Source organism: Corvus kubaryi, unplaced genomic scaffold (assembly GCF_017639235.1).
Source record: "Corvus kubaryi isolate FWS band 111438036 unplaced genomic scaffold, C.kubaryi_AGA036_p1.0 69, whole genome shotgun sequence".
Classification (NCBI taxonomy): Eukaryota; Metazoa; Chordata; class Aves; order Passeriformes; family Corvidae; genus Corvus; species Corvus kubaryi.
The window spans coordinates 7,158,676-7,186,320 of NW_024582057.1; the positions used below are offsets into that span (position 1 = coordinate 7,158,676).

A 27,645-nucleotide genomic window follows, 5' to 3' on the forward strand; every position below is an offset into this window, starting at 1 on the left:
AGCATTTTGAGTGCATGCACAGGCACCCTCCTAAAAATATATCCCAGAGGAGTGCAGTTAAATGCAAACACTGCTCTTTCTGCAATAGATAGATCTTTCCTTACTGGATTGGCTGGCACAAGCTGATCATGGTCAAGTGATGCCTTGGATTTTGAAGACTGCTTTTTAAAAGGAAGAAGGTACTGAAGAATGAACATAGAGACCGAGCTTTTCAAATGAATGTAGAGGAGTCTGGCATTCTGGTATTCCCCTTTGAAAATCACAGAAGCTGGGCCTGAAGCTTCCATTATTCTAATCACTTTCTAAGTTTATATCAGATCATTATTTTAATGTTTCAAATAAGTTACAAATACCTTATCCAGCATTTTTCATTTTTTTAAGATTTGGTATCAAGCAATAATGTCCCTCTTACATCCACTCAGCCATATACCTTTTTCTTTCCCAATTTTGTGTTTGAAACCAGAGCAACAGTTTACATTTCAGAAATATATTTTCACAAGCATGAAATGACAATGATTTTCATGGTGAATGATAAGTGCCATTTTAATTCTAATTTCTAGAGAGATGTGGGACAAATTCTGGTGCATACCTTTAATTTTTTATGCTTAGCTAAAGTCAGACACATCCAGCCAGTAATGAAGCCAGGTATCCAATGAACAAGACCATCCCAAAAAAACCCTTCAGAAGTCTGGTTGTTAGTGAAAGGTATTCCTTTAATCCTACCTGTCACATTTTCAGTGTGCTCTCATCATTTTTCTGCTTAAATATAATCTTGGAAGATCATACTTCGAACAGCTATTCATTTATCAGCTAGATTTCATATTTGCATTTACTTTTCTGGCTGGTCATCTTCCTCTAGGAAAGATAGCAGCTGAGGGCTGGGAGCCACAGCACGAACAAGGACAGCCACCTCTGCAGGACTGTAAAGCTGTCACTCAGTCCATCCCTCCTTCTCAGGAGACCTGCGAGACAGGAGGGTGTGGAGGCACAAGCCACTGGCTCCTGTTTCCATCAGCTTCTCCAGGGCCAGGTCTCTCTGGCTGACGGTGAGGGAGAGAAAAAGCGAGCGGTCACCTCCTGGTAGAGGCGGTGTTACTGCAGGATGAGCTAACAGCAAATACATTGCTCAACACCCATGGGAGGGACTTCTTAAATATCACCGTGATCACCGGACCCTCCCCTTCAACCTGAGACGATGCTTAGAATAAATCACTCTCTGACTGACAGCACCAAAGATTTAGTTTTTATCCCTATTACTAGCCTGAAAACATGAAATAAAAAGCCCATGGTGTGAGATGTTTGAAGAGATATTTTGCATTTTAAAAAAAGGATGAAGGGAAAAAGAATTTGTGGGGATACATACAGCTTTGCTGGGGAAAGCATCTCTCTGTTACCTTGAGCTGGCTGCCTCTTTCGAGTTTCAGCCATGACAGCCAGCAAGCCAAAAACTAAATGAGAAAACACGTCCTCTAAATGCGGTGGGTCCCCTTGTGGTAGATGATTTCGATGGAGCTAAGCTGGAATTAAATCAGCTGCCCTGCACACTGCTCTGTGCCCGGCAGCAACAGCCCAGGGCTGCCCACCCAAATATCCCCGCAGCCCCATGGGCACACGGAGCAGCCCACGCTGTGCCCGTCACTATCTCTGGCAGAGCTATATCTGGCCAGCAGTCGTGGGCTCTGTCCGTCTGCCTCCGCCACGGCAGCAAGCACACACCACCACGGGATGACACAAGAGCCAACCCTAACAAGTGGAGCATGAGGCTGCTGCTGCCAGGATGGAGAGCTTTTTCTTAAAAAACATGGGCAAAATCGTGCTGATGAGCAAATTGTCCTAACAGGAACTGAGCAGGGCACCGTCAGACATTCCTCTCCTTAATCACAGACTGATGTCTCTTAGAGACGGCTGATATTCAAGCACCTTCTAAAACATGACACCTCCTAATATCATGTTGGGAAAAAAAGAAAGGAAAAAAGGACAGTTTGATAAACGACTGTCCCCACTTCATCCTCCTCCCCGGCTCCAATAGAGCTGAGAGTGCTGCTATTTGAGATGGGCAGAAACCGCTGGCTTTTGTTCAGAATCTATAGTGCAGTGGGCCCCTTCCTGGGGCAGGGAAGGTGGCAAGGCTGGAGCCAGGCTTGAATTTCAGACAGATCTGGACTGCCCCAAAAGTCAAGAACATTTAGAGGAATTTGGCCAGACCCTTTTCTCCTCTGTAATTGATGCCTCTAGCTGTGAGATCTCTTTGTTGTTGCTTGGCCAGAAATCCCCTAGAAATGCCTGTCCTTATGAGATTTGTGGCCAGATTGCCAGAGGCTACAGTCATTTCGGCAGAGATGGACATATCAAAAGCCAGATATTAAACTCTTCCTGATTGTGTATTGGAAACTGCCCCAAAGTTCATTCCAAAGTAGATTTGCAGAGTGTTGTGTTATGTTCAACCCAAGCCTCTTGGAGCCAGCCCAACCTTTAACCTGAAGCTGTAGCTTGTCTGCCCTCAGAAAAAAGGAGCAGACAAAACCATAGCAGATATGTATATGAATCAATAAGAAATAATAAACCAATAAACCAATACGGTTATCAGCAGGGCAGAGAAGTGAAATGAAGAATTCCTCTTGCTGCAGTCTCCGCAATCTGGTGCTCCTGCAAAGGTACCTCGTCCTTCTTAACAGCAAACACAGCCACAAATGGCCAAGCTGCCAAGAACTGCTAAGTCCAGTGTTTATACCCATGCACCTCAACCCACAGTCCTTTCATCCTCTTCCTATTTTATGCTGATAATGCACCAACTGTGAGATATAAAAGATCTTTTGGGCTATCCAACCTACCCCTCCTGGGAAAAGGACAGGACTTCACATTTTGATAACTGCTTGCATCTCTCCTATGCGTTACAAAATCACTCATCACCACAGCAGCAAAGAGCTGGGTAAAAGTGTTTTGCCTTAGTTTCACCTTAAACTCAAAACTTCTGCTGCTTTGAAGGAGAATTTTGTGCACAGTGCAAAGCTTAGTCTTAACCTCCTTGCCACTGCCAGTGTCTTCAGGAGTGTGTAAAAGACAACCCTACTCTGGGCTGCAGCTTTATGGTGGAGTGAATGGAAGGGCAAGCTGCCAGGGGACACGGCCCCACAGCCTGTGCCTCACACTTCATTCACTACCGTGTGCCCACGTGCTGAGCTGGTTCTGAGAGCTGGCTGAAAATGAACCTTTTTTTTTTTTTAATTCCTCAGATTAGTTTTCAGCCAGCTCTGTCCTCTAGTTCTTCTCTCTGTCCATAGTGGAAATTTATAAATAGGAAGAAAAGGTGGAACAAAAAGAACTAATGGGAAGGCACAGAAGTGGCAAGCCAGCGTTTTTCATCTGCAGGGCCCAGCTGATAGCTGGCGTAGTTACCCAAAATTACCCTTGCCTTTGAGCTGGAGAAACAGAGGTTGGGGGTTCATGATGGCTTTGAGGGGATGTACATGCAGGCTGCCACTGCACACATTAGGTAGACCTAAAGAGGCAGTGACATTCACCAGCTCTATTTTGTGAATGGAACTCTCAGCAAGGAAGCTTTCCCTCTTGCCCTCCAGTTTCTTTACTCCTAGTTGCACGGTCATTTAACCCCTTGCAATCCCTCTCCTTGCCAGGTGGGCTTCAGGCATTTGCAGCCCATGGGAGTCATGAGTACCCAGCCTGGCAGCTGCTGTCTGTCTGTCATTCAGGTCTGAGTATTGACACAAGTGGTTTGTAAAAGAGAGGGACCGGTAGCTGCTCCAGGACTCTGCAATACAGCCAGCACAGTAGGACTGCAGACTGGGGGGAAATGGGAGGAGTGGAAGCCAACAGGCATTTTCACTCCGACCAGCCCCCTTTTGGCTCCTGGAGATGCTACAGATGAGTGGTGAAGGTCAGAGCAGAGCTGGGGGGTAAACTTTGCAGTGAAAGAGCCACGGGAGAAGGCTGTAGGGGTTTTGTCTGATTACTTAGCACTGGGAGAAGCGCACGCTGGCACCTTGAGGTCCCTATCGTGCTGCTGGAGGGCATGGCCTTGAGGACGGGACTGGGAGGGTGCCTGGATGACGGAGTACCACAGAAGAAGCCTTATCCCCGGTAGGGCTCATCGGAGCCTCGGACGGCCCCTTGCCCTCCACCCAGCCCCATCACACCTGATGGGTGTCCCAGAGGATGGGGTGCGATGGCTGGGTGCCATGGTCCCAGCCGCAGGGCAGCCCCACCGCGACTCCCAGGGCTGTCCCACGCGTGACCCCTTTCGCCACGCCACCCTCTGCGGTGTCACCGCCGGGCTGCTGCCGCCGGGATTGAGCATCGGCAGAAAGGCCGGGAGAGACCAGCCCCCCTCCTTCCCCGCTCCCCCCAAACCTCAGCCCGAGGGTGACGTCATGGTGGGGGAGGGGCGGGCAGGGGGAGGGGACCCCCGCACGTCCCTGTCCCCCTGCGCGCTGCGCAGCGCGGGGGCCGGGCCGGCCAGCCCCGACGGGGCGGCCCCGGGGGCGGGGGGGTTTCTGCCGTGCTATCCCCACCCCTGGGGGGCGGCTCCTCCGTGTGCGTGTCTGTGTGTGTGTGCGTGTGTGTCTGTGTGTCTGTGTCTGTGTGTCCCCTCCCGCCCCCGCAGCGCTCCCGCCCCGGGGGGACGGTCCCGGCTGCCGCCCCCACCGCCACCACACGGGGCAGGAGGAACGCGGGGAGCGGGGGGGAGTTTCTCGGCGATTTATGGGGCGGCGGGACACGGGGAGAGCGGGTAAATTCAGCCTGTGATGCCTATAAATGGCGCTTCTCTTCCAAGGTGCACATTTATATAAAAAAAAAAAATAAGGGGGGAAAAAAACCCGGTCGGTGTCATCCCCCCACGTCAGGGCCGGTGGTGGGCGTGAGGCTGTACTTCCTCCGCCCCCTCCTAATGGAGCGAACCATTCCCAGCCAGCCTTCCTCGCCCTCTCCCGCTGCCTCCCTCTTCCTCTCCTTCTCCTCTTGTCTCCCCCCCTTGTCTGCAAAGTCCTCCGCTGCTCGGAACTTGTTGGCAATGTCTATTTTTCAGCTTTCCCCCACGTTCTCCAAAGTAACTATTTAAAGATCTGCAGCCGCAAATGGTTTTACTAAATGTAGGATGGGACTTAAGTTGAACGGCAGTTATATTTCTCTGATCCTTGCTGTACAGATAGGTAAGTGGACTGCCAAATTCCGTGTCAAGTTGTGCGCACCCCAGCCCGGCTGGTGCATGCAGGAGCGGAACGCCGGGATAACCTGCGCGGGGGGCCGCGGTGCGGGGCGGCGGCGGCGGGACCCTGCTCCCCGCGTTCCCTTCGCGGTGGCAGCTTCGCGCTCCGGCACGCTGTCAAAGGCAGGGGAGTCCGCAGGAAAGGGAACCGGTTTCTGATTTCCCGTAAACCACTTCTGGTTTTTGTTTTCCTAAAGCTGTGCATGCTCACTCATACTTCGCTTTTTATTTCCCCCCCGCCTCTTCTTCCTTTTTTTCCCTCCTTTTCTCTCGGTCCCCACGAACGGTTGCGTTTGTATCTTGTTTTCGGATATCCCCTGCATTCCCTTCCATGTACAATTTGGTGACTCCAGTGCTAAGAAATTCTCCCCCTCTCCCCGAGGGACAGAGAAATAAGAACCGGCGCAAAATGGCTTGCAAGAGATCCAGCCAGAAAGTTTTTTTGCAGAAAATCAAGGGGACAAGTGAAGGGCTCCCTTTGGGAACTAGAAGGTTTTCCCATTTACAGAGCATCATAAAACCAAAGAAAACCCATCACTAAATTAAAATAAATATTCCACTCGAATGTGGCGATTAAACAAATAAAAATTGCATTTAAAAATCGTGGAGTCCCACCGCCCAATCGTTAATTTTGTGCTTGGAGAAGACCTGTCAAAAATCGAGCAGGTCCAAAAATTTCTATATGTGCTGTTACTTAAAATAGATCAGGTTTCCTTTCATGCCGGTGTGTGTTTTGTGTGCTCGTTGCTGGTGTTTTTTAATATTTTGGGGTTTTCGCTGGTTGCTTTTGTTGGTTTGTTCTCGGGTTCATTTTATACATTTCTTTGCTGAAATTTTTTTTAGTTACGGACATTAAACAATCTCCAAGTTAATGACCACTTTGGTCCTATACAGGCAAATTTTAAAGATTATCTACTGGATAGGTAGATTCCCGAGCATGATCCAAAATTGGATTTTAAAGAAAGGGGGATTAAAGCACGTCTTTTACTATCTAGACTATCAGGTGTGAAGACCCCTTTGAAAATATTTGGCTGCAAAAGAATCCTGATACACTTAAAAAAAATAAATAAATAAAGCTCGGCATTGCTATTTAGAGATCCTTTTGCTCGGTCACACTCCTCTCCAGAAAACCTCTGCAGCATTTTGTGGGTACCAAAGAAAGGAGAGGAGGAAAAAAGGTGAAAAAAAAAAAAAAAAAAAAAAAGGAGGGGACAATTAGAAAGGGAGGCAAAATGTCTTGAACATTTCCTCTTCTAAAAAGGGGGGAAAAAAATATTGCAACGAAACGTTGACCTCTGGGAAATGTGTTTAAATTATGCAAACCCCTACATTCGCATTACCATTCCTTTTTAAATAGGGCTGAACTCTTCAGATGGCCAGTTTTTGTACTGTCAGAGAAAGAAGGGAGAAGGCTTTATTTGGATGATATCCTTAATTTCAATCTCTCAGCCCTTGCAATTTTTGTTTGTGTGTTCGTTCATTCGTTTGGAGGAGGAGCAGGATTTTCTTTCTTTTGTGTTTATTTGGTTCAGCCGAGGAAGGATTTTACTGAAATTTCAAAAGGCAGCTAGAGTCTCTGGGAAATGCCGTTCCCGGGCTGGCGTGAGCATGAGCAGTCATTTGGAAAGTTACCCCCAAATACTGCTGCACACCGCGGGGATGGTGGCGGTGCGGTGGCTTTGCGGTGCCCTGGAAGGGGACGGCTTTGAAGCTCGTGGAGGGCTTTTCTCCCCTCTGCTCCTCCTTCGGTATTTCGGGTAACCTTCCCCCCACCTCCTCCACACCTCCCCACCCCCGGAATCAGCTTCTGGTTATCGGTGTGGGGTTTGCAAAGGGTCGTTGGCTTTGTCCCGTCCCCGCTAAAGGCTCGTGTGAAATGGGTGCTCGGCTCGTTCCCAAAATGTCTATGCACCGGGACTTAAAAAAAAAAAAAACCAAGGGGGGGGGGGGGAGGGGGGATGTTATTTATTTATTTAGGCATAGGAGATTGGAGCTGTCCGAAATCCTTGACATTTTGGGAGGTGACCGATGAGGGGTGTGGGGTGGGCTAAGTCTCCCATGAAGGGACAGAAGGGATAGAGCAGTCGCAGGACTGGGAGGACGGGGAATGGGTTTCGGGAGGGGGCCCGGCCCGTCACGGAGGGCTGCTGCGGTCCTGCTGCATTGCACATTGCTGCACACTCTTATCTTTGAATGGGGAGTGTGGGGTGTGGAAGGTCGTGGCAACAGCAAGGCGCAAGCGACCTAGTTAATGAGAAATCCCGTTGTCTTTGAGCCAGGCAGGAACCTTGTCTATCCGCTTTTGGTTTTTCCCCCATCTTTTTCTTTCTTTTTTTTTTTTTTTTCTTTTTTTTTTTTTTTTCTTTTTTTTTTTAATTTTTTGGCGGGGTTTAGGGCAGCTTTGGACCGGGGATACCCTGTGCGGAGGCAGCGGCGCGGACAGACAGGACCAGGCTGTCCCTCGGGGGCGAGGGATGCTCGGCTCGCCACTGGTCCCAAACGTGACCCCCTCCCACACCCCAGCCCCGGCCTGGGTTTAGGGTTCCTCTTCGAACCCCGGATTTCAGCACAGCCCGACACTTTTTTGCAGAAATTCGTGGCAACTCCCCCTCCGTTGAAGCTGCTGGAGCGGGATGGCGCGGGTTTTATAGGACATGGTTTTACCCTCGGGATGGTCTTCGGTTCTTCTCTGTTTGTTTGCCTGGCTTTTTTTTCCTATCGTAGCCAATGTCTGGAGCCTGCTGGGGGTTTGATGCGACGGCTGGTGCTGGTGTGTATGCGTGTGTGTGTGTGTGTGTGTGTGTAGAGGGGAGTGGCCACCAAGTCATGTTAGCGATGAATCAAACGGCAAGAGGAGGATTTGGGTTGAAACAGTGTCTTTTGGAGTCAGCCATTTAGCTTGTAACCGGTACCTGGCAAGGAAACACATACACACCGTCACAGCCATTCCCTGGGGACACGGCGCGGGAGGGGACCCCCACCCAACGCCCGACGGTGTGGGAGGCAAGCGGCTCCTCCTCAAGGGAGGGGGAAGCCCCTTCCCGCCCCCGCTGGCCGCAGCGACGTCCCCAGGCCTAGGGACACCACGGCGTCCCCATCTCCCGTCACGGGCAGACAGCGGCTGGGAGTCAGCCCCTCGCCGTGCCCGGGTACCCCCGCCCGCCGGGCGGCTGCGGGCATGTGCGGGATGCTGTGCGGCGGCACAGGCCCTGCCGCGGGTCCCGTGTCCCGTCCCGTCCCGTGCCCTCTCGGGGCAGCAGGAGGAGCCCCGCAACTCATTTTCTTCAGCCGTTTGCCCCGCTCCCCCAAACCCGCTGCCCCGGCATCCCTCGGGATGGCTCTAGTAAAGGGCGCTCGGTTCAGTACAACAGGAACGTACACAAGAGCAACCGCCTGCAAACTGCTTGCACGGTGTTTGCCCAGCGACCTGGGCGATAGGGAGCGTGTGCGTGTGCGTCCGCCTGCGTTTGTGCGGAGAAATGCTCCTATTGCTTCGAGGCGGAATTTTCCAACAAAGGATCAAGCCCGGGGAGAAGCAGGCAGCGCATCTTCACCTCCCCTCTTCCTCTCCCCGCAAAGAAAAAGAAGGGGGAAAAAGGGGGAAAAAAAAAAAAAATCAACGCCACTAGTCCACAGGCACCGAACCCTCCGGTACTAAAAAAGCAAAGGGCGAAAAGCCCCTGGCTCACCTCCTCGAGTGGCCGATGGCGAGCCTGGCTCGGTCCCACCGCTCCTCTCCTGCCCCAGGTCGCGCCTTTAGCAAGGGCTGGGGGCGGGCCGGGGGGAGGAGGAGGGGAGAGGCGAGTCGGGGGCGGCGGGGCGGAGGGCCGGGGGCGAGGGGCGGCGGTGCTGACCTGTGCCCCTGCCCCCCCAGCGTACCTGGTGCAGGCGGTGAGAGCGGCGGGGCGGTGCGATGCGGTCTTTAGGGGCTTCTCGGACTGTTTGCTGCGGCTGGGCGATAACATGGCCAACTACCCGCAGGACCTGGACGACAAGAGAAATCTCCAAACGATCTGCGCGTAGGTCTTTCCTCTCTCCTTCGGGGCCGCGGGGGGACAATGGGACCAGGGCTGGGTAAGGGGGGCCGAGGTTGGATGGTGGCGGGAAGGAGGGAAGGAACAGAAGTAGCGCGAGGATACGCTTTGGGGTTGGATTCTCCGCTCCAGGGTCCCTCCAAGCTCACTGCCACGGGGACAGGCCGGGCTTGGGGAACAGTGAAGTCTGGAGGGAATTTTTACAATGTCTTTTAATTTTTTTTTTTTTTTCCTCCGTGAATCTGAGGTGTTTTTTCTGCTGGTTTGTTTTGGTTTGGTTTTTGTTTTGCTTTTTCTTTCTTTCCCTTCCCTACTTAGCTCCTCTTTCGTATTCTTTCCCTTCCCCCGCTCTGCACTGGGGTGCTGTCATTAGCTGCACGGGTGTCGTTATCCCTTTCCTTATTGCTGCCTTCGGGACACACTCAGCGACAGGCTCCGGGCTTCCCCCGAGCGCCGCAGGCAGAGGCCGGTGGAAGGCTGCCCACCCGGGCCGGGGACAGCCGGCGCTGGGGAGGCGGCTTCCCGCAAAACAAAACGTAATTAAAAAGGAAAGAGCCCAGTCATGATATTAATCGCCCAGCGGCAGAGAGGCGGCCGTCCCAGCGCCAGCTCTCCTCTGCCTCCTCCACGGCCCCGGGAAAGCCCATTTGCCCCCAGTTTCACCCCGCTCCTGCCGCAGAGGGGACAAGAAGGGAAGGGCAACGATAAAGGGGAATAATAATAATAGTAATAATATTAATAGTAATAATAATAATAGTAACAACTACAATAACAGAAACAAAAATATTAGAGGGAGAAAAAGAACTCGCCTTGCAAAATCGTGTCCCGGACAGGGTGGAAGATACGGTCATTTTCGATATGTCGGGGAGGAAAAAAATATCCGCCACAAAACAACAAAACAAAAAACCCCAAAGTCAAACCACAAAAAAAAAAAAAAAAAAAAAAAGCGGCTGCAGCACAGGATATTCTCCTTGTTTTTCGGCGCAAACTCCCCCCATTAAAAACAAACAAACAAACAAACAAAAAAAATCATATTTAGAAATGAGATAATGTCTTTAGACATAAGCGAGTTTGGAATAGTTTTGGTTTTTTTTTATTTTGCTCTGCAAAATTCAGAAAACAAAAGACATTAAATGGGATGGTGAGAAGGAGAGGAAAGGAGAGGAAAGGAGAGGAAAGGAGAGGAAAGGAGAGGAAAGGAGAGTGAGGGGGGGAGGAAAGGAAAGGAAAGGAAAGGAAAGGAAAGGAAAGGAAAGGAAAGGAAAGGAAAGGAAAGGAAAGGAAAGGAAAGGAAAGGAAAGAGGAAGAGAAAGGAAGAGAAAGGAAAAGAGAGAAGAGACTCTGTAACACTCCCCTCTTCCTACCTAGACATTTCTGAGTCAAATACCTAATAAGGCTGGCACCTCGCTGTAAATACTGGGCTGCAGTTTACTTTGTGTCCTGCAAGAGAAATAAGTACCCAGGGGCAGCAGCGTCCTGATATGATGTCTTTTGCCCTCGAGTGCCAGACCAGATGTGATCCTGATCTGTAAAAAGTAACTCTTTTCCAAGAAAGACCCTTTTCCTGACCACCTCCCACCGTCCGATTGCTTTTGCCCTGTGTCGGGATGTGTATTGAAAGAAGACGGTGAAAGATTTAATTTTCCTTTGGGAGATGCAATTACAGCAGAAATACTGCAGGAGAGGCACACTCTCAGACTCTGGCTTCTCAGTATCTCATTATTTATTACAAATGTAGCAAACATTGGGAGTCTACAACCATCTTAGAGTGCTCATAAATTAGAAGCTGTAGGACTACTTCGAAAAAAAAAAAAAAAACCGGGAAAGAAAGAAAATCAAGACCCAGTTTCGCAGACGTCTGCCTTGAGGCGTGGGGGAAATAGAAGGCAGAGGGCAGATTCGGGGTGATTTTCGATAACACAGACACGGAGAGGAAAGATCCTCCTGTATCCTCCCTATGTGGTCCATGGGACGACGGGTCCTGCCCCGGCGACAAACGCTGGTCCCATCCCCGTGAAGAAAGAAATTGAAAGAAAAAGGGAAAATTTGTGCAAATAGCTGGAAATTATCCTAGGAAGGAGAATCCCTTCGCTGCCTATAGACCCCTGGCCATGGATCAGGGGTTCCTCCCGCCGCCCTGCTGCGGGTCGCTGAGAGGCGCCCAGACAGGAAAGATGCTCTTTCCTTCTTCTCCTACTCTTCCTGCTTCTCCTACTTTTGCTCCTTGCCATTTTACTGCAGTAAGGGCCCTTTCCTGCCCCGAGGAATCCCCCCCCTAGGGTTTCAATGCGCCGCACCCCAACGGCGCCTTTCCCACCCCCGTCTCCCCTCTCCCACCGGTGACGAGAAACCCTCGGGACGCCCGTGGGCTCCTAGGCTGGCTTCTGACAGCCGAGGGGTGCTTGTCCCCCACCCCGTCAGGCAAAGACCCCTCCGCCACAGACCCAGCAAAGCAATTTTTGCAGTACCCCGCCCGGGCTGGTGCCGAAGGCGGGGTTGGGGATGGGGGAACCCCCGAAACCACAGCCAGCGGCTCCTCCCCGCCGGCCCAGCCTCCCTTTTAGGCATGCCCGGCTCGGCTCCGCCAGCGGGAGGAGGGGGCGGCGGGCCCCAGGGGCGGGCCCCCTCCCCGGGAAGGTGGACGCGTGCCTGTTTTGACGCCGGCTGCTCTCCCCTCCTGCAGGTACTGGGATGATTTCCACGCCTGCACCCTCACAGCGCTCACCGATTGCCAGGAAGGAGCGACAGACCTCTGGGAGAAATTGAGACGGGAATCCAAAAACCTCGATTTCCAAGGCAGCTTATTTGAACTGTGCGGAGGCGGCAGCGGCGCGGCACCGTCCCTCCTCCCGCCGGCCTTGCCCCTGCTCCTGGCGGCTCTGTGGGCCGCCCTAGTGACCTGGCTGCCTTTCTAGGGGGGCGAGCACACTCACACCCACACCCTCTCCATGTGCTGGATCTATAGAGGAAGTGTCCATCCGTTGCTTTGGGGACGTTGTGCTTTTCTGTGGTTGATGATGATGATGATGGTGGTGGTGGTGGCTGATGATGGTGAAACACCCATGTAGGACTGTGGAAGCGTTCTCCCTTTTTTTTTTTTTTTTCTTTTTTTGTGTTTTATTTGCCAAATCTTACCAAACAGGCAGCGGCGCGCAGCCCAAATCGGACCTCAGCTTTACTATCGCTTCGAATCAAAAATAGAAAAAAACATAAAGAAACAAACTCGAGCCCTCGTTGTGCAAACGCAATCTCAGGAACGGCTCTGGGCCACCTACTGCTAAGGCTGTAACCGGCCGGGTACCTCCCGGCGAGCCACGGGCTCCGCTAAAAATGTGGCAGTGTGCGAGGCGAGAACAAAAACCGCAGACAGGAAAAGGCACTGGCGAGAAATCCAAGGTAGATGTCCACGTGTGAAGCATATGGTGAATAATTCACAATCTCTCATCTTTCCTCCACAGTCTCTTGTTTTTTTGGTCATTCCACTAAAAAAAAAATTAAAAAATAAATAAAAAAGAGCATTTTTCCTCAAGGGGAAAAGAGAGCGAGAGAGGGAGAGAAAGAGAGGGAAACGAACAGCTAAGGAAGGAAGGAGCAAGAGAAAGAAAGACGTATATAAATGACCGGAGAAATGAAGGAATGCTGCTAACATCTCTGAGAGTTTACCTTTACTTGCTGTTCGAAGGCATCTTTCCGAATTCACTGCCTTTAATTTTTTCCTCCTCTTTGTTTTAGATGTTACACATACCAGTGAAATACCTGAATATCCAACCGTAGAGATCACAAAAAGGGGGCTTAAATGTAAACCTAAAGGAAAAAAAAAAACAAAAAACCAACGACAACAGCAAAATGATTTTGAAAAAAAAAAAAAAAGCCTTGATTTTAAAAGAGAAGAAAAATGTAATTTAAACAAAAGTTTATTATAAAGTCAATTCAGCAAAAAATAACAAAAAAAGATTTGCTACAAAGTATAGACAGAAGTATAAAATAAAAATTATTGTTTGAAATGAGGGTGTCGTCCTTTTTATAAAATATACCTAGAGTATCTTGGAAAGGACAGGGCTTTTAAGGCAAGGAAGTCTAAATCTTGAACCCATCCCTTGACGTACACGGCAATTTCAGTTCAAACAAGGACAGGGTGGCTGAATCGCTAAGTCGAAGCCTTTCTTTCTCTCTCTTTTTTTTTTTCTTCTTCTTTCTTTTTTCCTCCTTAAAAATATGCTGTAAAACCTCCCACCCTCCTCCTCCCGAAGCCGCGAACCGCAGCACCCCCGTTTCCCGGCCGCCCGGGACTGGCGCAGGGAGCCCCGCGCAGCGGCGGGGGCGGGCGGCGCGGCTCTCCCGCGGGCGCGGAGCGGTGCCGAGCCCCGGCGGAGGGAAGGCAGCAACCACCATTAAGGAGGAGGCTGCGGAGCCGGAGCCGGGGCGCAGAGGAGCCCTTTCATAATTAATAAGGCAGCTCAGCCGAAGGAGCAAGGGGAAGGGGGGACGGGGTATTGATTTCGCAGCAGAAGCTGCTCTAACCTCGGCTATTTATAGACGCCTGATGCCTTTATAAAGAAATACACATCAAAGAGTAAACACGTCCTTTTTACTTATAAGACCAGAGCCCAGCTGGCGATCGGGGATGGGTGGGTGATGGGGAGGTAGGGACCACGAATTGGTGCGAGGTGATTTATTCCGCTGGGGAGCCGTTGCCTGTGCAGTAGCTCTCCTTTGCCAATGTGTAGGGTGGCAGGGTCTCTCCTTCGCCCCCTCTCCCTGCTCCCTCCCTTTCCAAAGTCCGCAATGTAATGTGTAAGCAATAGCAAATGTAACAGTTCATAAATCAAACAGTGGGTCGCAAGCCAATCTGCATTTCCCAAACGGATTGAATCCCAGCAACGAATGTGCTCAGGAACTGGAGCCAGGCGCCTTTACCACTGGAAGCAATGTTGATTTTTTAATGATAAAATACATTATGCTTGTGTTGGGGGGGCTTTGCAGAGCTCAGCCTCGCTTCGGCAGACACAGGTCTGCTTGAATTTCGTTTTACTTTGGCCTCCCTCTAGACTCAATCCCCACCACCGCCACCAGAAAAAAAAAAAAAAAAAAAGAAAACCCTGGAGAGCAGAGCTTTGTTTAAATGGTTTGGGTTATTTTCCCTCCCCACAGAGGATCTAGACCTAAATTGATTTTTCTGTGCACATCTCTGTATTCATGAGGTCAGGCGCTGCTGTTACGGTTTCCTGTAGCACGAAATGCCAGATGCCGAGGACAGAGGGGAGAAAGAGACCTTGCTTTGGTGCGAGGGGCTCCGCAGCCTGCTGTTTGCGCCGGCTGTGCCCCGGGGACCCCCGCCGGCGGCCGGCAACGCGCCCCGCTCCGCCCCGGGGTGCCCGGGCTCCGGTCCCGCCCGCTGCCGGCATCCCCCGGCTCCGCGTCGGGCGTGCTCCCGCCGCCGCCCCCGCCTTCCCGGCTGCTGGACGGAGGAAGATGGAAGGGAGCCTACCAGCTTTCCCTCACCCCACAGAAGAAAGCTGAAACGCCCTAATAAGGGGTGATTTCCAGCTCATTAGCGGACTCGAGTTATCTCCGTGTGAAGTTCAATTACTAATGAATAATCTCTCCGTAATTAGCACATCCCCCAATTAACCCTCCGTTGAGGAGAATAATAAACGGTGGCAAACCAGTGAAAAACAGCCGAGCTGGTGGGGAGGGTGCCCGGTGGTCGTTCCCGGGCCCCTTTCCTCCCCCCTGTCTCCCCCTGGACTCTCCTGTTTGGGGCTCCCAATTGTCGGGCACTCATCCCCGGGTCACAGACCGGCCCCCGGGCCTGCCGAGCTAGCCGGGATGCACTAACCTGCATTGCACCCCGGGATTTCCTGCACAGGCGGCAGGGACGGCAACAAACCCCGGTCCCGCCGGCTCAGCTCCCCCTGGACAAAATGGCAAGCGAGGCTCTCCCCGCCGGCAGCTCCGTGGTTTTTTCAGGGGACACGAGCAATCAACAAACTCCCCCTTCCCTTCCGCCCGTTCATTTTATAAGAGCCCTTCAGTGCGCAAGGCATTGGTTGTTCCCTTTTCTGCCCCTTTAAGGGGTCGTTTCTGAAGCCTGAGTGCAATGGTGGATTTTATGTATTTATTTTTTTCGACCACAGAGACGGAGGGTTGCTCTGCCTTGCCTTGTTGTGAGGCCAAGGAAACATGAGCCCTCCGCCAAGTCCCAGAAAGGCACTGAGTGTACTGGACTTGCCTCCTGCCGCCTTGCACCTGTAGGGTTTGTAAAGGCTGCGGGAAAGGTTGGGGTGTCTCTTGCCAGGCTGGTCCCACTGCCCCAGGCAGCGGCTGCTGTGGCAAGAGCTGGAAGAGGTTCAAGCCTCTAACATCCCTTCTTAACTCCTGGGCAAACGTGAGCTGGTGAACTGGAGAGGGGAAAAACGCAACAGAAAAGCGTTTAAACCTTGACAGTGACCACAGTAAAATTATCCCCTGCCTAAAAGAAAATGCACACACATGCACGCATAGTGGGGGAAGAAAATAAGCATGAATGCAGACCAACTGGGAAAAAAACCAGAGCTGAAACAAAAGACACGCCGGTGCATTTCTAGCTGGCTGGATAATCAGGAAGGGTTGCAGCCATTGCGGCTCTGCCTGCCCTAATTCCTATCCCCAGCTCCGACTGAGCAACCGCAGCCCCGCAGTCCCCGGAGGGCCGCAGAGCGCTGGCTCCTTCCCCGGCAGCGCTGGATGCACCCGTGCTTGGCAGGCGGCTGCTCTCCTGCGGCCTCGCTCCCCCTTTTAGCAGCCTGGCCGAGCCCTGCAGGGAGGGCTGTGCCTTGCCCCTGCTCGGGCTGCCCTCTGAGACGGCGAGACCCTGCCAGCACTGGGCTGAGGTGGTGGCGGTCAATTATTTTTGCTCTAAGGGAAAAAAAAAAAAAAAAAGACCTTTTCCCATCTGTTCAAAGGCTGTAACAAGGAGATGGAGTGGGCCTGCACTGGGAGCAAAAGCTTGAGCCAGGACACACAAAATTGAGGAAAAAACTATCTGAGCAGTAGTGAGGGCAAACTGGTTGGTGCTTATGGAGGGAGCAGGGAGGCATGGTATGAAAGTAAGGTGCAATATCCATTTCTCACAGGACTTTCTGGTGGCTATGCCCACTTCTCAGAGGATGCAGCCAGATGCTGCTGGTCCTTGGCTAATTTGCACAGTCGAGGGATGAATGGATTGGTGACTCTTCCAGCCCTCTTCCTCTCCAGGGTCCTTTTAAAATCTGTGCAGTTGCTGTCCTGCCCAGTGAAACCCAGTAAGTTCTGTGAAGGGCTGACAACCTAAGGAGAGAGAGAACAGTTCAGCCTTTCTATTCATCAGGACGGATTCATTAATGGTTAGTGCCATTAGGTGCACTACAGTAGTGCCTGAGGGCCCCAATTAAAGGAAAAGTGAGCTTGTTAAATCCAGAAAGCCAGATTCTCCCTTTGATACTCCTGCCTGATGCAGAGGTGGTGCCTCCAGGGTGGGCAGCAGGAACAGCCCTGGCTTTCTATGTGAGCAGCCTCTGTGCCTTCCCCCCTCCCTCCTCCAGCTTTTCCCTCTCCCTTGCCTTAGTTGCAGATCCTGGTTACAGGGTGCTGCAGAACAAGGCTGTTGCAGGAGTTGGCTGGCAGGACTTGCAGGAGGAGGTGGCAAATCAGCTTATTTTTCTGAGCCACTTCATTCTTCATCACAAGTGGGTTTGGGTGGGCTTTTTTTGGTTTAGGTTTTGGGTTTTTTTGGGCAGGGTTGAGAGCAGGCAAAGTGGTGGGGATTGCAGAGGAGTCTGTTATGAAATCAGATGCGATTTTAGATGTCTGAAAGAGTTTCTTTAGGCTAAAGGCAGCTGAAGATCAATTGCACTGTTGGCAAATGGGCTTCCAGCTGGCTGGTGCCTCTCTTGAGGGACAGTTTCAACCCAGGGCCCATTGCCATGATAGTACAGGAAGGGGCTTTCCTTTGCTTTGGGCTAAGGATCTTCTGCTGCCCAGTTCCACCAGTGAGAAGAGAAGCTGGAGATGATGTGGGAGAGTGACAACAGCACTGTTATTGGTGAGTTATTGGCTGTTCCTTTCCCCTCAAATCCCCATGATGGGTCTGTGCTAGAAGATTTTGCTCAAAATACTCCTGAACTATGGGTTTGCTAACAAATGGGCAGACTGCGCTGGCACAGGCTTTGCCTTTCAGGAGGTACTGAAGAAATAGGTCTAAATGGATCAAATTCTCAGAAACCCAGCCTATGGCTTGTGACTTAGCTTTTTAGGCTTTATTGTTTGTTTTATTTTGTTTCTTTGTTTGCTTATCTCCAAAGCTGATATGAAGAAAAGATGGAAACAGCCTCCTGAAGGTCAAGGTGAGGCTGACCAACACCTGAGTGCTGGCATTCACCAGCAGTAATAAATCCCTGCTCATAGGTGCTGGAAGTCTCTTCAGCCAGAGAAACAACATTGCTGCAGGGGACAAACAACTAGTCCTGACCTTCTTTACACAGCCATTCTCTGGGAAAAAGTATCCCCTGAAGTCAATGTGCGTTCTGCCCAGGTAAGGATTTTGAGTGCTCGGTTTTACCTCAGACAGGAATGTTGTCCCAATATGAACTCCAGGTTCATGCCACTAAAATACAAAGAGCTTTGTGTGTGCATCGTGGATTGCACCTCCAGATTTCTTGCCAATGATACCAATTTATTAAGGACTGTGGAGAACGTACTAAATCTCTCAAGCATCAAAGATCAAATCTAGATCAAACCTGCAGGGTACTTTTATTTTTTACCAGGAAGCAGCCTCAAGAGTGGATGGGCAGTACATCCTTCAATACCACTTTAATACCACCAATTTCTTTAACACTTTGGAAACTACTGGATATTCAAACTGTTCCTCCCCAAGGCAGCAAACAAAACCCTCAAAATCTCAGTCAACCAAAGTAAAAAACCAAGTAACCAACCAAAAAACCATTAGTAACTATAGCAAAGAAACAGTCACTGATACTGATAGGAGTCATTTTAATCAGATTTATCCCACCTTAAACCTATTTTGCTGCAGACACTGTCAGTAAGCTTCTTTCAGATGTACATGGTCTAATTCTGCCAAATGCACCCTTCCAAGAGTCAAACCATGTGTCTAGTATCGTCTCTCTTTGTCACAACTGCTAACACAAGTACTTCTGACAATAGCAGTACCTTAAGTACAAGAAGTTTTGCAGTAAATTGTCAGTTTGATATTTGTGCTTCTTTTAATGTGTTTTATTTTGGCTGGGTAGTGTAGGAGGTCTTATCCATTCCTGTGCTCCCCTGAGGCACTTTTAATTTTCCAGTCCTCTGGCACAAGCTGCCTTTTGCAAAGGAATGATTCCTGTAAAGCCACTGCCTCATTTTGTTTCCCATATTCTAAGAAATCCTTAAATTATGTTGTCAGATGAAAAATCCAGAACATACTTTGTTAGCATGGAACATTGGTCACATTAGTTTCGCAACGCCTCATTGAAGGATCCAATATGTCAGAAAATTGTCCTAAGCTTTGCTTTCTATTGAGGCTTAATAGGTGCCCTTGTCCCTTTTACTAGACCCATGATGCAAGACTTGTTTTTGTTCTGTTGCCAAGACATTTCACTTGATCTCCTTCACCCTTACTCCTAGTGTCCATTAAATGGGAGTAGCACTTTGAGACCTTTGAGATTTGTGAAAAATGCCACGAGGAGATAGGCTTTATTAATTAGAAAAATCTTATTTTATCTTTTAGCTTTCATCAGAAGAAAACCGCCCAGATTGAAATGACAACAACAAATAATAGGTAAAGGATGCTCCCCTGTTGCTTCACAGATCTGTTATGTAACAGAGAACATTCATCCCTGGGAGCAGGAGAGTTGTGTTTCATGTCCCTCTCCAAAGAAGCCTCATCTTAAAGAAGGCTGTAGCAGCCCAGCCTCATGCAGATGCTGCGCTGCAGGCATTTCAGGCTATGAATTTCAGCCCGTGCCCTTGGCTAGACTGTCGAGGGCAGGCTGCCATCCCTGTCCTTGCAGAGATCTCAGTTCATTTTCAGCCATGTCGCTCACTGCTCACAAGCCCCATTTTGCTGTGCATCAAGAGTTCATTTAATTACCTTCCCTCCATTTTCTTTAGGTGTTGGTGATTTGCACTCTCTCCACCTCCATCAGATATCTGGCACATCAATACTTAGAAGGCTTAGGAGAAGAAGAAAACATCAAAAACAAGAAGAAAACACAAAAAGTTGCACAACTCTCCAGTCTTCATTTTAGTGTCAACTGTGGTTAGTTTGTTGTTTTTCTTTTTTTCTGTAAGATGAGTGATTTCCACTTCTTTTTGAATCCTACCTGTGCAAATACCTTGTTTTTCTCCCTAGCAAGTGTTAACAAGGAACTGCAAGGGTTTTGTCCAGGCTCAGTAGTCAGGCAGTCCTGGGGTGGCTGACTTCTAGGAAAAACCACAGCAGGAACAAACAAGAGCCAGCCTACGCACCAGGCACAGCTTTTGCTGGTCTTCAGCTTATGTTCCAGCTCACACTCATGGTAAATGAATCGCAGTTAGCAACAAATGCAAGGAGCGCAGACCCTGGACGCTTCATCATGGAGCTGCCCTTAGAAATGATGGTCCATTATGAGGCAGCTTCACCCTCCTCAGTGGAGCTGTGCCAGCTCACAGCAATTCAGGACTTGCTCTGCTCACTGAAGTCCGTGCTCTGAAGTTTCCAATCTCATCCTTTTTGTGAACCAGATCATGCAAATGGGGGCACCGGAGTCACAGGGAAGTCGAGTTCCACACAAGTACTGGCATGAGAAGGAGCAGCAATTAGCTCTAAATTCACTCTACCAGCCTGTCATTTCTGAGCTCTCCCCTGCTGCTCCGCAACTGGAAGCCTTGTGCTCTAGAAGAAGGGGAGAAGAACATTTTGCTCATGCTCATATTAATCAAGTCATCTTGTGAGCTGCTGAATCTGTGAAATTGTATCTCCCATGGAGTTCAGTGGTAATGACTGTCTTCAATGTGGACTCTCTGGTGTCTAATAATACAGTTATATTTCTGCAGTGGATGCACTCCCGGCATTTTTTCTCCTCCTCCTGCCTACTTCCACAACACTTGTAGGCAGCTCAAACCTTTGAGACTTCTATCCCCTGTCAAGTTTGATCAAACTCAGTTCACAGGCTCAAAAAATTATTTAGGAGGGACCGACTGGCACTTGCACAGACAGTGTGATCTCATAAGCTTCCTTTCCTTGGGAAACTAGGCTACCAACCTAGCAACAGGGCGAAAAAAAAGCCATCCTGCTAGCAAAAAGGACCTAAACACCAGGAGGAAAGAGGAGAGGTGGGAGAGGAAAGTGAAGCCGTTTTGAAGGGAAAAAAATCACTGCCTTGTGGCTGTAGAGCTCTCACACACTTAAAGGGCCAGCCTTGGAGAGACATGCTGGAGAAAATATTCTCCAGGAGATGGAAAGTTCTCTCATGAAAATTGGTAAGGGAGAGAAATGACCTGGATTCATCTCACCACCTGGCATGCTAAATGGATATCTATATGGTAAGGATCGTCTCCAGTGACACCTGTTTTTCTCTGTGGACTAGAGGAAGACATAGACACAATTAGCATGCAACCTGTATGCCTGCAGTATCTAAAGCGAGGTGTGTCCTATCCCAAAGGGAATGATCTTCTTCCCGCTCTCCCCTTCAGACCAAAGTTTTCCATGGTGCTGCTGCAGGGTTTGTTACTTCATGTTCTACATTTGTATTTTAGAAAAGCTGCTGTGTGTCTTAATAGCTGCAGATGTATGCATGGTTTTACTGGGCATTTATTATCACTTATCCTCTTTGCACTGAAACCTTTCCTGTCCTTGTATCTTATGGAATAAAATTCTTTAAGTGAGCTTTAATGATTCTATGATTCTACTTCTTTATAAATTAGGGAGCTGTCTTCCCACTTTTATTTGCTATCACACAGTGTCTGAGGCTGTCAAAAGTATTATAGTGCATACTCATATAAACTGATACTTAATTTCAGTAATTATAATGTCACTAATTGTGTTTTTGCACCTGATGCAATTACTCACATTCATCTATTGAGTTCTGCTTTGTTCTTTCTAGATTTAGGCGTTCCCCTGCTCCTTAATCTTCTCTGCCTATGGTAGATCATATACACAATGAAACTCAGAAAAAAAGGCTCAGAGCTTCCCATCAATTTCTGTGTGCCAAATGAATGGGATAGTTTGGAACTCTCTGTGTAGCTGGAGTGCAGGATATGCTCAAAATCCCACTGACTATTTTCATGTAATTTTTATGAGGCTTAGAGGGAGTCATGTTATCCAAATATTGCACAGTGCAATTGTTTGTACTGGCCTACTCCTAAAGGTTTTCTAATTTTTAGAGGGCTTCTTTGCTTGTAGCCTTTCACTTAAAATTACTACAGGGCTGCTGTGGCAGCCCCTTTCACCTGGCTTCACAGCCCTCTTTTCCTCACAGCCTTGCAGGGGTGCATTTTTTATGCCATATTCCCTGGGAAAAAGCTTCCTATATCTCAGCCATCCTCCTGTGCTGTTCTCCTCTACCTTCTCATCACGTTGCTGTCAAGTTATAATTCATATCATTCAGCACTGAAGTTCCCAAACTCTCTCCACTTGGTGCCTTCTAGACTGATGAGTACATATTAGAACAAATATTACATATAAAGAGTGTATAGTAGTAATTTTAATATAAATAATACCTAATTATAAATGCATATGAGGTGTATCAGCCAATCAGCGTGCAACATTCCTACTTGATCAAGCATAATCCAGCCAGTGCCAGTGTTGCCATCAGACAAAGATCACTGGAAGGCAGCTTGAGCAGGCTTTAATGAATTAATGAATAATTTTACTAGGGGCTGGTTGTTGATATGACAGCGATCTCCTGCTGCACTGGAGCAGACACTAGGAGAGAGCGGCCACCTGAGGACTCCCGACTGCATCCCGTCTGGCTACAATTTTCCTTTTAACCTTGAACCTCGTGTATGCCATCAGCTACAAAATCAGTGAATAAAGCATGTCCTTCGTGTCTGTCAACCTGCCTGAACTTTCTCTGTGTTAAAGTGCAAAGTAAAAAAATAATCTGGGCTTCAGAATTCCCGCTCTGTCCCAGCAGAGTTTGAGGATAGCGTTCCCTCTTCTCAAAGATGCCCAAGACTCATTGGCCTCTGGGTTATAGTCCACACAGAAACTTCTTTTGGTTCTATTTCATTAAAACAAAACCTTCAGTGGGCAGTACATCTTTATTTTTATTGCCACATGTCAATATTATTGCCATCCATTATTTCACTTTAGGAGTGGCTTTATTATTCTAGCTTGAAAACTGTTCCCAACTGTCTTAAATTAAACCAACATAAATTTAATTTAACCTGAAGGGAATGGCTACCTCCCAGCTGCTATGCTTCTCTCTGCTGCTAGCAGTGTGTGGTGCTCCAAATGTCATGTCCTATGACACAGTGAAGGCTGCATCTGGGCCTGAGTGTCCATGTGGTAGTGAGCACTTACTTCACTCAGTTTTTCTAGTTTAGCTCATCTACAAAAGAAGCCCTTTGATTGGGTGACCGAATTCACCACTTGGTACAAATGTGTGTACTCTAGAGACCATGTCAGAACAGTGGGGCCTAAGCTGGGCACCCAGCAGGCAACGAGGTACAGTGACAGCAGACATGTGTTATGCAAACTGCTGCTTGTACAGGTTTTTGAATAAACTTTTGTTTTTGCTTCTTTGGAGCAAAGACCAAGAGGCCTGCAGAGATCCTCTCTAGGAAAAAAATGCCTAGAACAACATTAAAAGGTAATTTGTGCTGATATGTCTGGAGAACTCAACCTTAACAATAAGGTGAGTCACCTAAAAGAGGACCTACAGCCCTTAAAACAAATATATCTGAACAAAACCTTGTTGATAACAGGTATTTTCTGATGATGTTCATCTATCAGAAATTACATGGATCACACATGAACATCAAGATCTCTTATGGGTCTCTTCAAGCCTTTTTCACAGCTTTCTAGAAATCCAACGGGATAAATAAATATCATCAGGAAATACTTGCTCTTCTAAAATATTTGCAGAATATCTTTGCAGAACATGTTCTTTTGGTTAAATAAACTATTATTTGGTCATCAGTCATTACCACTACTGAATTAATGAAAATGACTGTTGACCAGTTTTCTGAAGTCTTACAGGGGCAAAGACTTGCTAACAAATACATGAAGTTTCTCTTGCACTGGAAAGTCAGTGTATGTTGCTTTGGGATCAGAGTGAGAGAAGAAGTTTCAGCACATGAAGATGTGTTGGACATCTGCACACAACCTGCTATCCAAGTCCTCTCAGTCAGATCCACCATGTCCTCAAATGGCTACCCTTCTCTTCCAGGGCTTTTTTGCAGCACGCCTTTCTTCAGCAGCGTTACGAACCATATTCCCCTCACCAACCATAAATGAGACCTCCAGATGTCAAACCCTGTAACAGGGATAGTGTCTCTTGGCACCACATCCTGAAGAGCTGATGGACTCCCAGAAAAAGGAGCAGATTACAAGGCAGTGGAGCTTTAGTATTTTTACACCATGACAGGGAAACTTGAGTTACTTACAGAAGCTGCCTCAGAGAATAAAAGTGTAGGAGGAAACACAGTCAAGAGGAAAAGGTTTACCCTGGATATTTACATTCAGTGTACAGGAAAGATGCAGATGTTTGCCCCACTTTTCTGTGCAAACAGCACCTGGCTTTACCACGTGAACTTAGCACCTTGTTTGGAGGAGCTGAGGCGGCATGAACTCTGCATTTGGCACCAAAGAAAGTAAGTCCTTGGGGGCTGTGGAGCCCTGAGAGAGAGTTTTAAATATGTATTTAAAGGTCAGACAGCAGCTTTAGCAACTCATTTTAGCTTTTTTTTTTCTCTGACGTATTCCTAAAATGGGCTTAGACTCTGGACGCACCTGTTAAAGAGGATAGCATGAACAAAATCTTCTATGATCATAAAAGTGGAGTTTCAAATCTCATATTCTTTGAGAAATATAGAAGACAAATTTAGAGCAAAAGAATACACTGACTGCAGCTGGAAGTATTGCACTTGGTAATATGGAACCTGCCTGAGGAATAGACAGAACATATTTCATGTATTATTTTCTAGGTCAATGAAACTCCAAATACAAATGAACTGTCAGAAAGTTTCCTTGGGTTTATGGCACTGGTGGAAATCCTGAGTGCCTCTGGACTTGATTTTCAAAAGTTCCAGGTCCTCTCAGTTCCCAGGGTTATTACAGCTGGAACTGTGGCTGCTTCAAGTTTAAGCCCAGCTTGAATTAGAGATTTCAAGATGATAATGAAATATTTTGTTCTTAAGCTGATGTGCAGATATGGGTTAGCTGTAGCTTTGAGTTCCATGCTTTACCTGCCTCAGGGTTGGATTGATAGGAAGATTATTTTTGAAAGAAAACAAAAACTAATGCTTGTGTAGAAAAGTGTGAATATAGGCTATTTTTAGTGGGTTTTGTGCTGTATCCCATCACCTTTACCTGTCCTCCCTGAAAGGCAGGCTTGGTAGTATGCACTGGTATTGTCTGAAGCTAGCTCTTGTTCATAGGCTTAGCCAAACTCCCTTAGGTAATGTTCATGCACTTGTATCTCCAGGCAGTTCTGACACAGTGCCTCAGGAGCGGGAGAGGCCTGTCCTGAATCTCCCCTGAGATCAGCTGATGGAGCAATGTTAGATAATGCAAGTCTCCAAGTAAGTTTCACACTCAGAGTTGCAAATTCTTCCTCAAGAAGTTTATATTCTCCCTGCACTTGTCAATCCACATGCCAAAACTGTTCTGCCAACCTGCCACTGAAGCCCTGCTTCTGTGTCCTCTTCTGCATGTTCAGATCCCCAGGACAGGCTGAGCCCAGGTGACAGATGCAGTGGGGCATCATGTGAGCTGCAGGATGGGAATGACCCTCACACACTTTACCTTCAGCCAGCTGTCCCCTGGCAGCAGCTCCTGTGCTGGATGCCACCCCACAGCACATGGGAATAGAGTCACTGGTGCTGTGGGGTAGGAGCAAGAGGGAGCAATCCCAGACCCATGTCCAGCTGGCACAGATCTGGGTGGGACCAGCCTCCATGTCCCCAGAACCCAGCCTGGCATTGCCTTCTGGAAACACCTGCTTTCCTCTGAGCATCAACCAGGAAATCTCTGTAATTGTCTCTGTAGATACCTACAGTGGCCTAAAAGAATCAAAGTGGCCGAGATGACCTGAAATCATGAATAGCACGCGCAGGTGCTTTAATCCTGTCAAGGGTAGGGTGTTTTTCCACTTCTGCATATAAACTAGAGACCAGAGACCTAATTACCTCACGACTTTCCTTAAGATGATAGCAATTATTTATTTTAAAGTGCTTTGGGTTAGGCTAAGAGAATGAAAAATATAGAGGAAAGCCAAGTTCTGAGCTTTGTGGCTTTTTATTTCTGCAGATGTACATTGTTAAAGGATTCCTGAGCAATGCCTGGAGTCCTTGGCTGCATGAAGGGGGCAAAAAGAGGTGAACTGCTTTGTCTGTTGAGTATGAGGCTATGCAATGATAGATCGTCCCAGATGACTTGTCAAGTACCTCTACAGAGAAGGGACAAATACAGAATAAGGGCAGCATCACTCAATAAAATTTGCAAAACTGAAAGATTAGAAAAGAGCATTTGCAACCCACTAAATGTTCCTTCATAGCTTTGTTGCCTGACAACTTGGCTGAGCAGCAATACCATGCCCTTTCACAGGCTCCTGTGGAAAAGTCTCATCTAGCTCTGGGCTTTCACTTGCAGCTGGAACATTTTGTCAAATGCCTCTTCATTTGCTTAGCTGCTCAACAGGTGAGCACACCAGCCAGTATTCTTAACATAAGCAGACAACCTAACCAGTATTAATGGTGTAATGCTGCTTCCCTCTTGCAGAGCATGGTACAGACTTAAACATGCGCAGCATTAAGTGAAGTCACCCACAGGATCTTCAGCAGCACTTCCTGAAACACTCTCCTACTGTTGGCAAGGGCACCCAGAGCCCTCTGGGAGAGGTTTGAGCAAGTGTGGCTGATTCACCTACATCATATCTCTGGGCTGAGTTGTTTCCAGTCATCTCTTCCTGATTAACACCCTGTGAGGAAGCTGTTATTGAGAAATCAGTGCATTGTTCCTGCTTAGCTCAACCTTTCAGCTGCTCTTAAGAAACACCAATGGCACTTTATATTTGCACCTTACCTTAATGAGTGATAACTTGCAAGTGTGGACAAGTCCTGGGATATATGATTCATTACCTTAGAGGAGTGAGAGCAATGTAATGAATATGCTGAGTGACCCAAGAGAGAATCTTTTATCCAGTTGTTTCATGGAGGGGATCTGAAATGAATTTTACCTTGGAGATTTTGGGGAAGAGAAATGGGGTTGTTTACTTCACTTGATCAGTAAAAACAAAGGAAAGAAACCAAAGGAAACCAAACCAGCATTTTGATGGGATACCCTGTTTACATTGTTCTTGCAGAATAAATTGGGGAAAATACCATTTCATTCTCATATAGATTGTCTTCTACAGATGTTCTCACTGCAGAGGGCTATCAGTTTTAGTGGCATCCATATCTGTGGCAGGAGCACTCATGGATAGCAGCCATACCTCAGATGTAAGAGGAGGAAGATTGCCAAGTTACCTGGGCTCTCATCAGTCAGACTGAAGATGGGCAGTTAGATATTCACTCATGTATGAGAAGTAAATTGTCTTGTGTCAAATCTTTCATACGTCCAGTAATTGACAAGCACCCAGAAGAAAATGGCATTTCTGGGAAGAGAAAAGAAGCAGCTCCTTATCAAGTGTGTATGCATGTGACTTGGCTCCCTGAGAAGACCTACAAGGGCCAGGCTTCCATGGCCCTTTTCCCCTAAATAAGCCACACTGTTTATCCTTGTACCTTTATAGCCATCGGGCAGCATCGCCCAGTGTTTGTTTCTCATTTTTTCCCCATGGAGATAAGCCAGAGAATCCTGTGGTATTCCTGCGAGGGCTGCAGTGTTGCAGAGGTGAGATCCTTTGTGCAGATGGACAAAAACCATGGGTTGTGTGGTCTCCTGCCCTTCAGTGCACCAGAGCTGGGTGAAGAGAGCAAAATCACAAGCATTTTGCAGTGGTTATTCCCTTTGTGCTTTGTTTTGTTTGCAAAAGGAGACAGGGAACCTCATGGTAGTTAAGATGAATTATTTGCATCTTTGGCTTTTTTTGAGCCAGGAGTGTCCATTTTTATGGCTGGACTGGTTTCCGAGAGCTGATTCACATCTGGACTATTTTCTGACCCATGTAGGGACCCTCCACAGCAAAGTCCATGCTCCTATACAGCTGATGTCCATAGTTCCCT

General features: G+C 48.3%; 1 protein-coding gene across 4 annotated transcripts; it reads left to right on the top strand.

The window, feature by feature from the left end:
- The first annotated feature begins 4,580 nt into the window (after nucleotides 1-4,580).
- Nucleotides 4,581-21,148, top strand: NRN1 (neuritin 1). Of its 4 annotated transcripts, XR_006019695.1 has the most exons (7): nucleotides 4,581-5,168; nucleotides 9,099-9,243; nucleotides 11,942-12,654; nucleotides 17,683-17,809; nucleotides 19,004-19,054; nucleotides 19,387-19,534; nucleotides 19,628-21,148. XR_006019695.1 is itself a non-coding variant. In XM_042049082.1 (3 exons), exons 1-3 carry the CDS (start codon nucleotides 5,114-5,116, stop codon nucleotides 12,171-12,173), a joined length of 432 nt encoding a protein of 143 aa, XP_041905016.1. In that variant the 5' UTR covers nucleotides 4,581-5,113; the 3' UTR covers nucleotides 12,174-13,262. The 4 variants fall into 4 exon arrangements, 2 of the variants coding, with proteins under 2 accessions (XP_041905016.1, XP_041905017.1); XR_006019694.1 differs by having other exon boundaries at nucleotides 19,387-21,148; XM_042049082.1 differs by lacking the exons at nucleotides 17,683-17,809; nucleotides 19,004-19,054; nucleotides 19,387-19,534; nucleotides 19,628-21,148 and having other exon boundaries at nucleotides 11,942-13,262.
- Nucleotides 21,149-27,645: the final 6,497 nt, after the last annotated feature.